At 40.6% G+C, this 13005-nt stretch overlaps 1 protein-coding gene across 2 annotated transcripts in view; it reads right to left on the bottom strand.

The window, feature by feature from the left end:
• The window catches only part of pacsin1a (protein kinase C and casein kinase substrate in neurons 1a), a 40098-nt gene that overhangs the window by 10374 nt on the left and 16719 nt on the right, over positions 1-13005 (bottom strand). The window contains exons 1-4 of one of the 2 annotated variants that reach the window (XM_086067894.1): positions 11413-11586; positions 6107-6236; positions 731-887; positions 420-655 (exon numbers count right to left, since the gene is read on the bottom strand). In XM_086067894.1, coding sequence (XP_085924020.1) covers positions 420-655; positions 731-887; positions 6107-6166 — 453 coding nt within the window. In that variant the 5' untranslated portion in view covers positions 6167-6236; positions 11413-11586. Of the gene's footprint in view, positions 1-419; positions 656-730; positions 888-6106; positions 6237-11412; positions 11587-13005 lie in introns of those variants that run through there. The other variant, XM_086067893.1, reaches the window with a different exon arrangement.

The following is a 13005-nucleotide window of genomic DNA, read 5'->3' as shown; positions in this document are numbered from 1 at the left end:
CAAGAAGTCAGGGTACAACAAACGCATACGTATGATCATGTACTCATATTCAGGAGTTCAGAATCACATACTATTTTTATTGACTACTTCATGTGTCAACGTGTGTCAAATTAAATGCACAAACACTGTTGTGGCTGCCCTGGCAGCTTCCCAATAAGATTATAGTGGATGTTGCCATTGTATAAGTTTGATCAGAACTCATTAGTACAGTAATGCAGGTAACTACTTTTGTTGATGGAAAGGATGATTTCACTCAGTATACCATAAGCCATAAGCTTCTGATCTTAGTGGCTCCTAATGGATACAATACATGAATACAAAGAGTTTCTTCCCTTTCTTCTCCAGAGAAATGTATAAATTCAAGTGACAGAGACCAGCTTGTCTGTAGGGTAAAGATGCACATACTACTGTTCTCTCACCTCCTTGAGTTTTTTTGCCCAGGGTTTCTGAGCCTTCTTAAATCCTTCCTCTGCCTCCTTTGCCTCTTTGAAGCCTCCAATCATTTGCTTGTGATAGGCCTCCTTTTGCCAGTTCTTGACTTTTTCCACGTCCTCATTCACCAGGTTGTTCTTGACGTCTTGGTGCAGTTCGCTTACCTTGTCCGCCTCAGTCATTACAGCCAACCAGGCCCGCTCCACGGAGCCATACTGGGGGCCTGAGGCAAATTCAATAATACAAATTTAGACTGAATGTGTCGATTTATGTCAACAATTGTTTTCTAGCATTCAACCTTTCTCAATGAGCTGTCTCCATCTCTTGGACCAGGCAGTCAACTGATCCCCGTAGGATTTTTCTATCTTTGCCCGCTCCTGCAGGCAGCCCATAAGATCATTGCACAGTCGATGGCCATCGTCAAATCTCTTGACAGCACGTTTGTAGTTCCCCACCTGGGAACACATAAACAAAAATTTTTACATGCTGTATGGATAAACCTATAATGATTAATAACCATATTTTACTTTACACTGTAAAAAAAAAAAGAAATTAAAAAAAGGGTAATTTTCTGTAAGCTGGGGTGCCAGAAAAATACTGTGAAGTTACAGAAAATTACCTTCAAATAAAAACATATTTTTCCCCCCATAATTAAAGTTAAAGTACAGTTTTTAACTGTAATTTTAACAAAATTGTATGTAATATAACAGTATATGGCCAAAAATGTGATACATTTTTCAAAACATGGCCAATAACTGTTGAAAAACTAGATATTGGGTTTAAAATTGAACAGTTTACTGTTATATAATTCATTTCTATAGCATCTTACCCCCCCCCCCCCCCCTTACGAGGCTCTAAAACCACATTTTGGTGACTCACCATTAGGAGCTCAGAATTTTTGCTCAAGGTTAATGCAACATGTTCACCAAGGGGATCGAACCCACAACCTCAGGGATACCAGACAACCACTGATCCATGCTAACATTGTTGTTCATAATTTTAGATCTCATGAAATGTATACTTGGACTTACGGCAGCATCAAAGTCCAATTGTTTGCCTTGTGTATTATTCACCCTCTTAAGCTTTCCCCTTTACCTATATTTTATTTGATGTCAATTCCACCAAAAAAAAATTATATAATGAAAGCTACAATCTAGGACATTATAGAAATTGTAATTATTTTCACTTATAAAAAAATGTTGATTCACAAAGAAATTATGGTAAAATTACGCATTTTTACTGTAAAAAATTTTTTCCCTCCAGGGTTTTAAAGTTTAATTTTACATTTGATTCCATTTAAAAACTGACAATTATTTGTGATATTACGATACATTTGTGAACGTATTTTAACAATTAATATATGTATTTCTAGTTGAGTTTTTTTTTTAACAGAAATATTGTGTGTTTTTACAGTTACAGTGATTTCATGTTATTTTACATTTGACATGTAAAATCTGAATTTATTTTTGTAAATTAAATATTTTTAAGGGATTTTTATACAGTTTATATGATGCATTAACAATTCATGATTAAGTGTTACTATTAATCAAAATTTATCAAACCATGCTCTCTAATCGGCAATGGAATACCCTAGCATCAAAGGGTTAACTGCATGTATTATGCTTTTTGTAGCACTTATTTTTAAAGGATAATAGAAATAAGTGAAGAAGAGAAGAGACTAGTGTGTACTTCAGTGTCATGATAGGAGGATTACCAGTAGTCATCTGCACGACTGAACAGAGAAGTGTTAACCATGTTCAGTGCTGTACAACTAGTATTACAGGTGGATTATGTCGGGTAAATCCCCATTAGAGACTCGGGTACCACTTGCACAGCCCTACAGCTTCTATTTTTATCCAGAGATGGCACCTTAAGAAGGACTTCCTTAAAAAAGCAGGGGCAGGCGCTGTGGCTCCGCCTCCTCAGTGCCTCAGTGAGCTCATGATGTATGTAGCATGATGGAGGAGGGGAGGTAGCTTGAGGGGCTCGTGCCTTTGCATGTGTAGTTATGCAATGGCATTGGCTTGTGTTAGTGTGTGTACGTGAGTGTGAGTGTGCGCACACTAATCCCCCTGAGTGGTATGTAGAGCAGGCAGACAGATTTGAAGGGATGGATGTTAAAAAAAGAGAAGGGAATGAATAGAGAACGCAGACTGTGCATGTGTCTGTGTATGTACTGTATACGTAAAATGCATAAAGTCACATTTGGTGTCATATAGAAGCAGTTTAATGTGTGGCTGGCCTGTAGTGTGAGTAGCTCTGCCATGATCTGATTGCAGTCTCTGAGAAGAAGAGCTACAGAAGGCTGAAAAGCAGTTCTGTGTTTGTGTGCATGTTCTCTCATCAACTCAAAAACAACAACTCAGGTGAGATCTTTCTAACTTAGAAATCATGAGAATGGCATATTTTCGCATCACAAAGTGATTTGTGGTGCGTTACTCGTCTGGGGATGGAGCAAGTGGTGCACACAGAGAAAGTCCTCTTCAGAATCATGATCACTGAGGCTCTTTGTGCCACTAAAGCTGAGTGCCATGATACAAAGAAGACTCTGTACAGACGGAATTCATTAACACTAATTGAATGGATTTTAAAGTGATCTTGCTCTTTTGCACAATCAATGCATCTTCGTAAACATCGATCGGATTTGTATGGTGTCTAAACAACTTGTAATGTACTTTTAAATGTGACTACGCTAAAAGTGAGTTAGAATTGATAGATTTTTTTTCAATTAAGATGAATTTGTATTAAATTAGTTTGTGGCCACATGGTGGACAAGTGGTTGGCACATCTACCATACAGTTCTAAGGTTTCTAAAGTCTGAATCTCGGGTCCAGCCTTCCTGTAAGGAGTTTGCATGCCCTCCCGTGCTTGTGTGGATATTCTCTTAGTACCTCAACTTGCTCCCACAGTCCAAAAACATGCATGTTTGGTCAATTAAAGACTCTAAATCGCCCATACATGACGGTTGTTTTAATGCAAAGAACCGTGTCAGTAACACAGACCACCTGAGCTCACACAGAATGACCTCTCCGAGTTTGAGGTTGATTGTCAGTTGGTGGAGGACCAGGGCCAACAATCAAATGTCAATGCCCCAGACCTCCTTAATCACCCTACTCAGAACACAGGAATACTTTGTGAACCTGAAAGTCCAAAAGTCTTTGAGAAGAAACCACACTTTGAACTTACCACCAGCAGCAGACCACAAACGGGCCATATTGGATGAGGATTTAAATACAATCCTTGACAACACTCTGAAAGGAGATGAAGCTTAAAAGATCATGACCATGGTTGAAGATAAGTACCAGTTGTGCCACACATTGGGCATGAAAAAAGGAAAGATCAGCAAGCCATTAGCAGGACCTAGCAGGAAACAGCGGTAGATCAAAATGTGGACAATTACAAACACGGGCACTCGGGCAGGATATGTCCTAGAACCATCAGGCAACATCTTTAAAATCTGCAAATGTTGCTCATAGATGCTGAAGAGACTTTCAGACACTGTGGAAGAAGAAGCTGAAACCCAGACTCTGGACTCTCGCTGAAGGTTGTTTTGTGCCAAAACAGCTATATCTCAAAAGACGACCAATTCAGAGAGATTCCCTGCTAGAGGTAAAATAGGTCAAATATTCTGATCTATCATCAACAAAAAGCTAATGACATCCATGCTTGCCAATGAGTTTATGGTTCCCAATGTCCAAAGAAGGAGTACCAGGATATTACCTGCAACATAAAGCAGTGATTGGCACAGCTCATGAAAGAAGCCAAGAGTAAACACAACTCACTGTCATTGAGCTGGACCTTGCCGAAACCTTCCCAAGCATTCCACACCAGCTAATTTGAAAGGCATTGGAACACTACTGAGTTCCATCAGTGGTAATGGAGCATCTGATGTTGCAAATAAAGCCCCCCACTGGTGTGTCACCACAAAACGGCAAATTCTTTAGAAAAGTATCAAAGCATGATTTATGTAGCCGTGTTCATGGCAGCTATAAATCTGTAGCTGATGGCAGGAGGAATGCGGTGCAGCGGCCCGAAAGGAGATGGCACAAGACACCCTGCCTGTTGAGCTTTAATGGATGACGTTCAAACTGTAAAAGTCAAGGAGCCTCAGTATCTTGAAGGGAACACTACCAGGAAACATTCAAGGCTCTAAGATCCAAAAAATCCAAGATCAAGGGATCAGACACCTTGGAAAGCATTACAAAAGCTCCCTCAAGGACAATGGCAATCTGACCAACACAGGTGAACACCAGGCTCTAAGCAATTTAGCACAGTGAACTACTTGAAAGGTTTAAAGTCTTGTGCTTTCAGAATGGCATCATACCTCATACCTTGCATAGGCCATTCCTACTTTATAACTTTCCCATGTCACAATTGGAAGAAATGGAAAGACATGCAACAAGTTTTTGTGGAAATAGCTGGGAGTCCCCTTGTCCATCAAGACATTTAACCTGTATGGCAAATTTTCCAAAGTCTCATAAATGGTTGAGAAGTTTGAAGCCACCAAGGTAATGGTAGTCTGAAGACGGGAAAGTAAGACAAACGGTAGAAAGTGGAAGCCCCAAGCAAGTTGTGATGGAAGAAGAATCCCATAGGAAAACCCCGGAAAGTGCATGGTTTGTAAGAGATGACTGGCCCTTGGACACTACAGCAAGAAGAGGTGGAGCTGAGCCAGTAGAGGCTTCATATGGTACGAAGAGTCTGTGAGGCAACAGAAGAGGACTGACAGATGATTGCAATCGGACTTGCCTCTCAGGGCTGATGGGTGAAGTGGGACCAGGCGCAGGAGCGATCAAGACCGACCAAGACAAGTTGAGCTTTCTTCTGCTCTCTTTGACTGATCTGTTGCTAAACTTGGGGTCTGGGGCAGAGAAAGAGACCCATTTTGCAACCAATTTGGAGCAGCCTCCTGCTGCAAGTTGTACAGGATTTGGAGCGAAAAAACTGGTAATTGTACTTCATCCAATGTGAGTGTGAATGGTTGTTTGTCTCTTATGCCCCCTGCAATTGGCTGGAGACCTGACTAGTGCCCTGTCTCCCATCCAAAATAAAATGATAAGAAATTAGGCAGTTTTCCAAATTAACGTAAAATATTTTAAACTAGATTAAAGGAGGTTTTACTTCAGTTTTTGCATCTTAAACTACCTTCAAACCTGTCTTTGAGGTTGAACTATTTCTCTTTGGGAAAACCTTTTTACAGAATTGTTCTTATTCTTTCATTGGTGCCAATGACAATAGTGCAACTGTGATGTTTTTTATATATATATATATATATATATATCTAGATCATGAAAAAAGTACAGTATTTCATCCATCCATCTATTATCTTGACAGCTTGTCTTCGGGCTACGGGTGAGCTGGATCCTGCACAGATTCTTTCAGATGACAGTCATTTACCTCACATTCACACCAATTCTACAATTAACCTAACCTGCATTATTTTGGAATGTGGGAGGAAGGCACAATGGGAACATGCAAAATCCACACTGGAAGGACTGAGCCAATTTTAAAATCTGGGACCTCTAAACCATGGGACAGATGTCCTAACCACTAGTCCAAAATAAGTTTGTTGTAGTTTTTGTTGTTATGAACACAGAACTCACAAATTTGAGAGATTTCATATTTTGAGAGTGACAGAGTCACATTTATAGGTGCAATCTCGTATTTTTTTTACCTCCCAGAAGCTGTCCATGGTGTCGTCACCACCAAGAGTTTCATCGTAGGAGCCCGACATTTCTGTGGATGTTGCAATTGTCTTTCTCAACCAAACCTGTGCTCTGAAGTGGCACTTGGTTTCTTGTACACTGGAAGAAAAGGGAAAAAAGAGACGGTTATACAACATACAAGAAGCTCCCGTAGAATATTCATGCACACAAATGCAAGCTACCTAACTAAGCAGGCCTTGAGGTGCATTGTGGCAATTACTGAAAGGAACTGTTTCAGTGAGACGTTCATAATAGTGAGATAAAAATAGCTTCCTCAGCCACACATCCAGTTTGCCTGCCCCAAGGAACGAGAATGCACATCTCATACTGGCGTGTCCTAGAAAAGACCGACTGTCATCACACATGCATGATCCTCAACCCATCCACTTACAAGTCCGGCCCCAACATTCACATAGACAGTATTTCCTGTAATAGTACAACAGCTGCTTTCTACTGCTATTCCACCGTGATGCAATATTTTTTTTATTGTGATTATTGCACTTATGTTTATTACATGACTTGACTTTTCTTCCAATTAAATGTGGTTTGTTCTTCAGAATAAAATTGTTGAACATTTCGTAGCAAATTAAGTTATAGTTGTTTATCTGACGGGTTACTCGCATTCACCGCTGAAGTTAAGCGTTAGCTTAGCATGCTTGCTTTTCTGTGATGAACAGATTGAGTCATGAGTTTGCACTTAAGCTCAGGCTGCTGCATCACGCGGCACATCCAGTTCAAATACAGTCAGTGTATCCTCATTCTCATGCAAATGAGAATGTACGTATTACTGCAGCATCCTCAAGCATGAAAATAATAGCAATGTTCTCTTAGGTTTTCTCCTTTTACTTATAGAAAAAATATATATATATTTTTTTACAAACACATTTAGATTAATGAACATTTTTCTCAATTTGTTTGGTTCATTTCTCAAATCATCATCGACATTCAAAAAAGCGAAAATGATTTTCTCCATCCATCCATCCATTCATCCATCCATCCCATATGACTAGTCCTTGTTTCGTTATATCTGGATTGTTGTTGGTAAAACTGTACTCTAAAGTGATGCTCTGATGTGAACTGCAGCTAAAATTTTGATGGCAATTATTCTAAATTGTAAGATAGACCTTAGAGTTTGTGGAATATTGATTACAAGAGAGTGAACAAAATTGCATTGCAATGCAGAAAGGAAAAGACAGCAGTGCACAGCACAAAGAAGACGAAGGTAAAAATGCGAACATACAGTCTACTTGTTACAGTGCAATAATCCTACACCTGACGTTCTTGGCTTTTGGGCAACAAATTCTCAGCCACATTAAAAGAAAGCCTTTCCATAACTATAGTCATATAATGATCAAATCTTACTTTTGACATTAAGGCGATGTATTTTTTTTAATGAAATATTAGGTATTAGGTAACGCGGAAGTAAAACGTCTGGTTCAGTAAAACCCCGCCTCTCCCTGTGTGGTTGCCACGCCCCCTCTCGTCCGAGCCGTCTGCTGCTGGAGCTCTGCGTTCGAGTACTCTGAAAGGCCACGCAAGCCATCAATTCTTCAATAAACATTTGAAACAAAATGGCTCCTTGCCGCAAGAAATCGCAGTGGAGGAGAAAAGGGAAGAAGAGTGGGAAAAAAAACCTGGGCAGAGCGCAAACCCGGGACTTTCTGCTTACAGGGTGAGCACACTAACCACTACACCATTCGTTCAGTTAGGTACAACAGCGCAAACATTTTACTTGTAGTTTAGCCACAATGGAATTTAAAACATTGCACTTTGGCATTGCAAATGTGAAGGATAATTGATTGCTTTGAATTCATTTGGACAGAATATTTACTGATATAAGCTACTTTTATCACTATCCTGCCAGCATGGAGGTCTCAGAGAAAGTGGGCATGTGTTTAGTCCGCCGTATAGGCGTTGCGGGGGTGGGTCCGCACCTAATGTTGTCATAAAGTGACCCGCTCGTTTTCTCAGGTTGGGAGGGGCTGGTGCTTGGAGAGCAGAATGACCTAGAATTTCTCATAGAGGAAATGCAGGAAAACACCACTTCGGTGATGTTTTTGGTGAGGAATTCTCCAAAAAGTTGATTTTAAATATTTGCAACAATTCGTGTTACGGCATAACGAGTTAGTTGGTTGGTGCTGCTGAAACAGGCTGGGGCTCTTGCAATGCCATTTATCAACAGGAAAAAAGTGTATTGTTCAATACAGTGCACATCGAAACTATGACCACTGTCCTGAACGATTACATACACGTACGTACACACAGTATAGTATACTGTATATACAGTTCCCTCAGTATTGGAATGGCAAGGTCAATTCCATTGTTTTTGTTTTGGATCATAAGCAAATAATTTTTTCGCCATACTTTGGCCTTTACTTCACTTTGGCAGAGGTTAATCATCTTGGTCTCATCAATTCATAAAACTTTGCTCCAAAATTTTTGTGGCTCATCTCTCTACTTCTTTACAAAATCCAATCTGGTCCAAAACACACAAGCTCATCTGTGATGATGGTCACAGCAGAAAGAATTCTGAAGTCGACAAAATCATTTTGCCAGGTAGTTTACAGAAAAATGCATCCAAACTAATCAGAGGAAGCTTCATCATGCAACACGGCAATGACCCAATACACATTGCCAGCATAACAAAGGACTTCATCGGGGGGGAAGTGGAAGGTCTTAGACTGGCCAAGTCAATCGTCAGACCTTAAACCAATAGAGCATACATTTAACTTCCTTAAAGGCCTAGTTACACCAGTTTCCAGCAAATTGTGGGCATTTGGTCACTGTGATTGGCTGTTAGCTAGCAAATCAGCGCACGGGGCAAGAAGAGCAAGTGACAAAGCGGATAAACAGTACTCAACTCAACTTTATGGTTTTTCAGGACAGCACACGTGAATATTAAAGTCCCCCATAAAGAGGATATGATCAGATTTCAGCATGATTTCGACAAGAAGATTTTCAAAGTCGTTTAAAAAGTCCCTGGATTGGCTGACAACCAGTTTAGGGTGTACCTCGCCTACTGCCCGAAACCAGCTGTGATAGGATCCAGCGCCCCCCAGCGACCCTTGTGAGGACTAAGTGGTTAAGAAAATTAATGGATAGATGGTTTAAAAAGTCCTTATTGTATTTTGGAGGTCGGTAAATGGCACAGCACAGCACAGTGACAGTCAAAGAAGGTGGCTTCAAAGCTGTGAACGATGTGGTAAATAGACATCGTTTACATTTAAATTTGTTTTTTGTTTTTTTTAAATAGTCGCCGTTCCTCCACCTCGGCCGGATGTCCTCAGAAATTCTATCATAGCAGTGGACTCACCAGCGACAGTGCAGGTCTCTGTCAGGCAGAGGAAATCCAAGTTGTTGGAAAGGAAAAACTCCCTCAAAATAAACGTTTTGTTTTTCAATGACCGCGCATTTAACAGCGCGATCCTTGTGGGAGCAGCAGGGGTGCATGGCCCTTTCATCCGGCGGTCTCGAGGAAGCTCCTTCAGAAGCTGGAGGTCGGCACCGCGTCCAAAACGCGGAGTGCCCTTTGCACGGCCGAAACTTTTCGGGTGAACCAACGATCGGTAGCAGCCAGGAGTCGACAGGGTCCAGAATGCTCCACAACGGAATACATCCATGCGCTGTCAACACCGTTATGAATTGTTTTTATATCCCGCCCCCGTAAAGAGTTTGCCGGTTGCCTTTAGGAATAATGACTACCGCCGCCGATGGTACGGAGTGGAATTACTTCTCGCGCATTGCGCTGAAGGTACGTCTATGTCGGGGCGGTATTTATTTATTAAACATAAATGTAGACAGAAAATATTTGCCATAAACACACTCCTAAACCTTGTGGACAGCCTTTCCCAGAAAAGTTGAAGCTGTCATAGCTTCAAAGGGTTTACCGAGGTCATATTGAAATCTATGGATTAGGAATGGGATGTGATTAAGTTCATATGTTGTCGCTTGGCTTTTGTGGTCATTTTTGTCGGCCGGGAACTGACTGCTGACTGAAACACCAGATATTTATGTAGACTTTGATAGAACAAAAACGAAACATTGTGATATTAGTCTTAAAGCCCTCCACTGAGTTTATACAGATTTATTTTATTGATGTGTGAGGTTGGTGTAGCAAAGTATTTTGACAGACCTGGAAAATAACCTAAATAATGTCTCAGAAAGGCTAAAGGGGAAGTCAACCTTAAACAATTCTTGGCAATAATGTGTTATATGTGACCTCACTAGTTTAAAGATGACATTCTGATTAATATTACATTTGTGGAATATGAGTTTGCAGCAAAATACAGCCGTTTTTATCAATATCAGAAGGCGGCCATTTTGTCACTTGCTGTCGACTGAAGATGACATCACAGTTGCTCAGGGCTCAAATAACGACCAACCACAGCTCACCTGTTTGCTGAAGCTGAGCTGTGATTGGTTGTTAGCTGAAACCTGAGCAACTGTGATGTCATTTTCACTCAGCAAGTGGCAAAATGGCCGCCTTCTGATATTGATAAAAACTGCTTCATTTTGCTGCTTAACTCATAGTCCACAAACGCAATATTAACCAGAATACCAACTAGTGGGGCTGCATAGAGCATATTATTGTCAAGAAGTTTTTGGGGGTATAAACTGCAAGCCCGGAGATATCATTAATGTTAGCTTGTCCTTTCATAACAAGAAAGCCTAAAGCAGCCTCGCAGTTAAGCAGTTATAATCTCAGCAACCATCTCAAGGTGCTGGCCAAGCTGTCTGTCCATCGTCCAATCAGCGTCTGCATTTGTGACGACAACACCAGGTGATGTGGAAGCCAGTTAAGCGCTAGAATGATGCAACAATCCACTAAGAAACCAAAGAAAGTTGCAAGAAACTACAAGAAAGAAAATGAACTCTGAAAAACAATGATGTCACTGTGACTGTACATTTTGCACATGTGCATACTTCTGTAGGTGGAAAGACAATAAGAAAGAACTAAAGAGTCAGTCACAACGTACAATTTATACACGACTGATGACTCACAACGCTGCAAGGCACAAAAACAAGGCATCCTACAGTTCTGGTAGTGTCATGTGTCCCAAGCGATAGAGACGAGAAAACAATAGTGGGAGGTGGTACTGCAAGTGTAATGAAATATGAAATAATATTCCTGGCTTTTCATGGCTGAGGGAGCTGCCATTACGTCAAGTTACTCTTTCTAATACTACTCCCTATTCATCACCATAATGTCCTATTCAAACTACAATACATCGAAAGCTGTGGATGTGACTAAACATCATTGTGCATATTCACTTACCATCATTGCCTCCATTATAGAAAAAAAAACATACAAGATTTGAAGATTGTGTAGTCCAAATGTATCCCTAAAAATGGGTGATCTTAAAGGTAAAACAAATGTTAATATTGACCTCTGTTGCTGAAGTGAACCCTGAGAGGACAAGTGCAACCAAACAAATGTGTCTCAGAGGCTAACGGATAATCCTGTGCTGTGCCACTTGAATAGCTTTAGAGGGGGAGGGAGCACGGTGGGAAAAAGCGCGAAGACGTGGCTCGAACAGAAACACGAGGTTGTGATGCAAATTAGTGATGGCCATGCAAGCAACTCTGGAAGCATGGCAGAGTGGCCATGGCAACTTTATTCAGAAATGAGAGCAGCAGTGCACAATTTGTATGTACCGCATGTCATGGAGCAATAAAAGACTGAGATTTGAGTTCATGCCTTTTGTGTTATTTTCTTGCGCATTTAATTAAACTACAATTCAGAAGTTAGTGCTGTCTCAACATCATGATGTTAAACACATCAAATTAGAGGTACAACAATTAATTGATTAATTGACAACTAATCATTTATCAAATTAATTGACAACTATTTTGATAACTGATTAAACATTTAACATTTGTGTCCATTTTTTGACAGATACCACAGACCAAACTGAATCATAATCAATATGTCAGTTTGAAATAATGTCTATATTAATGTCCTGTTTTTGCATAGAAGGATGGAAATTTAAAAAAAAATTCTTATGCCCTATATGTAGTCTTCAATGAAGCTAACACTAGTACAAGATTTGGACTGCAAGCACAGGAGAAAACGCTGAGCAAATCCAGAAGTAAAAGGAACTGTTGCGCAATTTGCTATGTTCCTGACACATTTGAGTGTCCACCACGAGCAACTTATAGCACTCAATGGAAACCACAACAAACACATAAGCTTGTTACAGTAAGAAGATTTCATAGAGATGAACTAACTTTACCTTGCTGCACATTAGTCCTTCTGACTGCTTAGACAAGAATGATTGAGAATTAAGATGACAAGGTAAGTAAAATGTTAGCTACTTATGTTGTGGCAAAAAATGTGCACAGGCGACAATCTGTTCCTTTTTACTATGTGGGTGCTGTTTGAAAGGCGTAAACACCTATGTGTGTCCACCCAGGGCGAAAACAGGACACACTGGGCGCGAGACAGAGGGAGGTCTTTCATTCTGACATGGGCTTAGGCAGAGTGACACGGGGGTGACAGAGACAAACAGGGTGAGACAACAGCGTCTGGGTGGTGACAAGCAATGGAGATTGACATGGAGGCGGGGAGGCGAGGGACAAGCGGAGGGACGGCAGCTGGAGTGAAGGTGTGGCTAACCCAGGGTGGAGGTGGTAACATGGTGAGGAAAACGGAGATGTGATTGGTCTCTCGGTTGTTGCCAGGAAACAGAGCTGCCTGGTGCAGATTTTGCCGTCATTAAGCTAACCGTCCGAGTGACGACGCACTACGATGATGTATAGAAGCATTTTCCTACCGAATATTAACGTGTAGAAACACAAATCAATCATGGAAAGAAATATTTATTTAATAATAATTTAAAAAGGACAATTAGTCAAATTACTCTTGGTC

The sequence above is a fragment of the Leptonotus elevatus genome, chromosome 2 (assembly GCF_054856555.1).
Source record: "Leptonotus elevatus isolate MCC_2025b chromosome 2, RoL_Lele_1.0, whole genome shotgun sequence".
NCBI classification, from domain to species: Eukaryota; Metazoa; Chordata; class Actinopteri; order Syngnathiformes; family Syngnathidae; genus Leptonotus; species Leptonotus elevatus.
The sequence above is the reverse complement of the archived record's forward strand: the minus strand, read 5'-3'. Positions and strand labels throughout refer to the sequence as shown.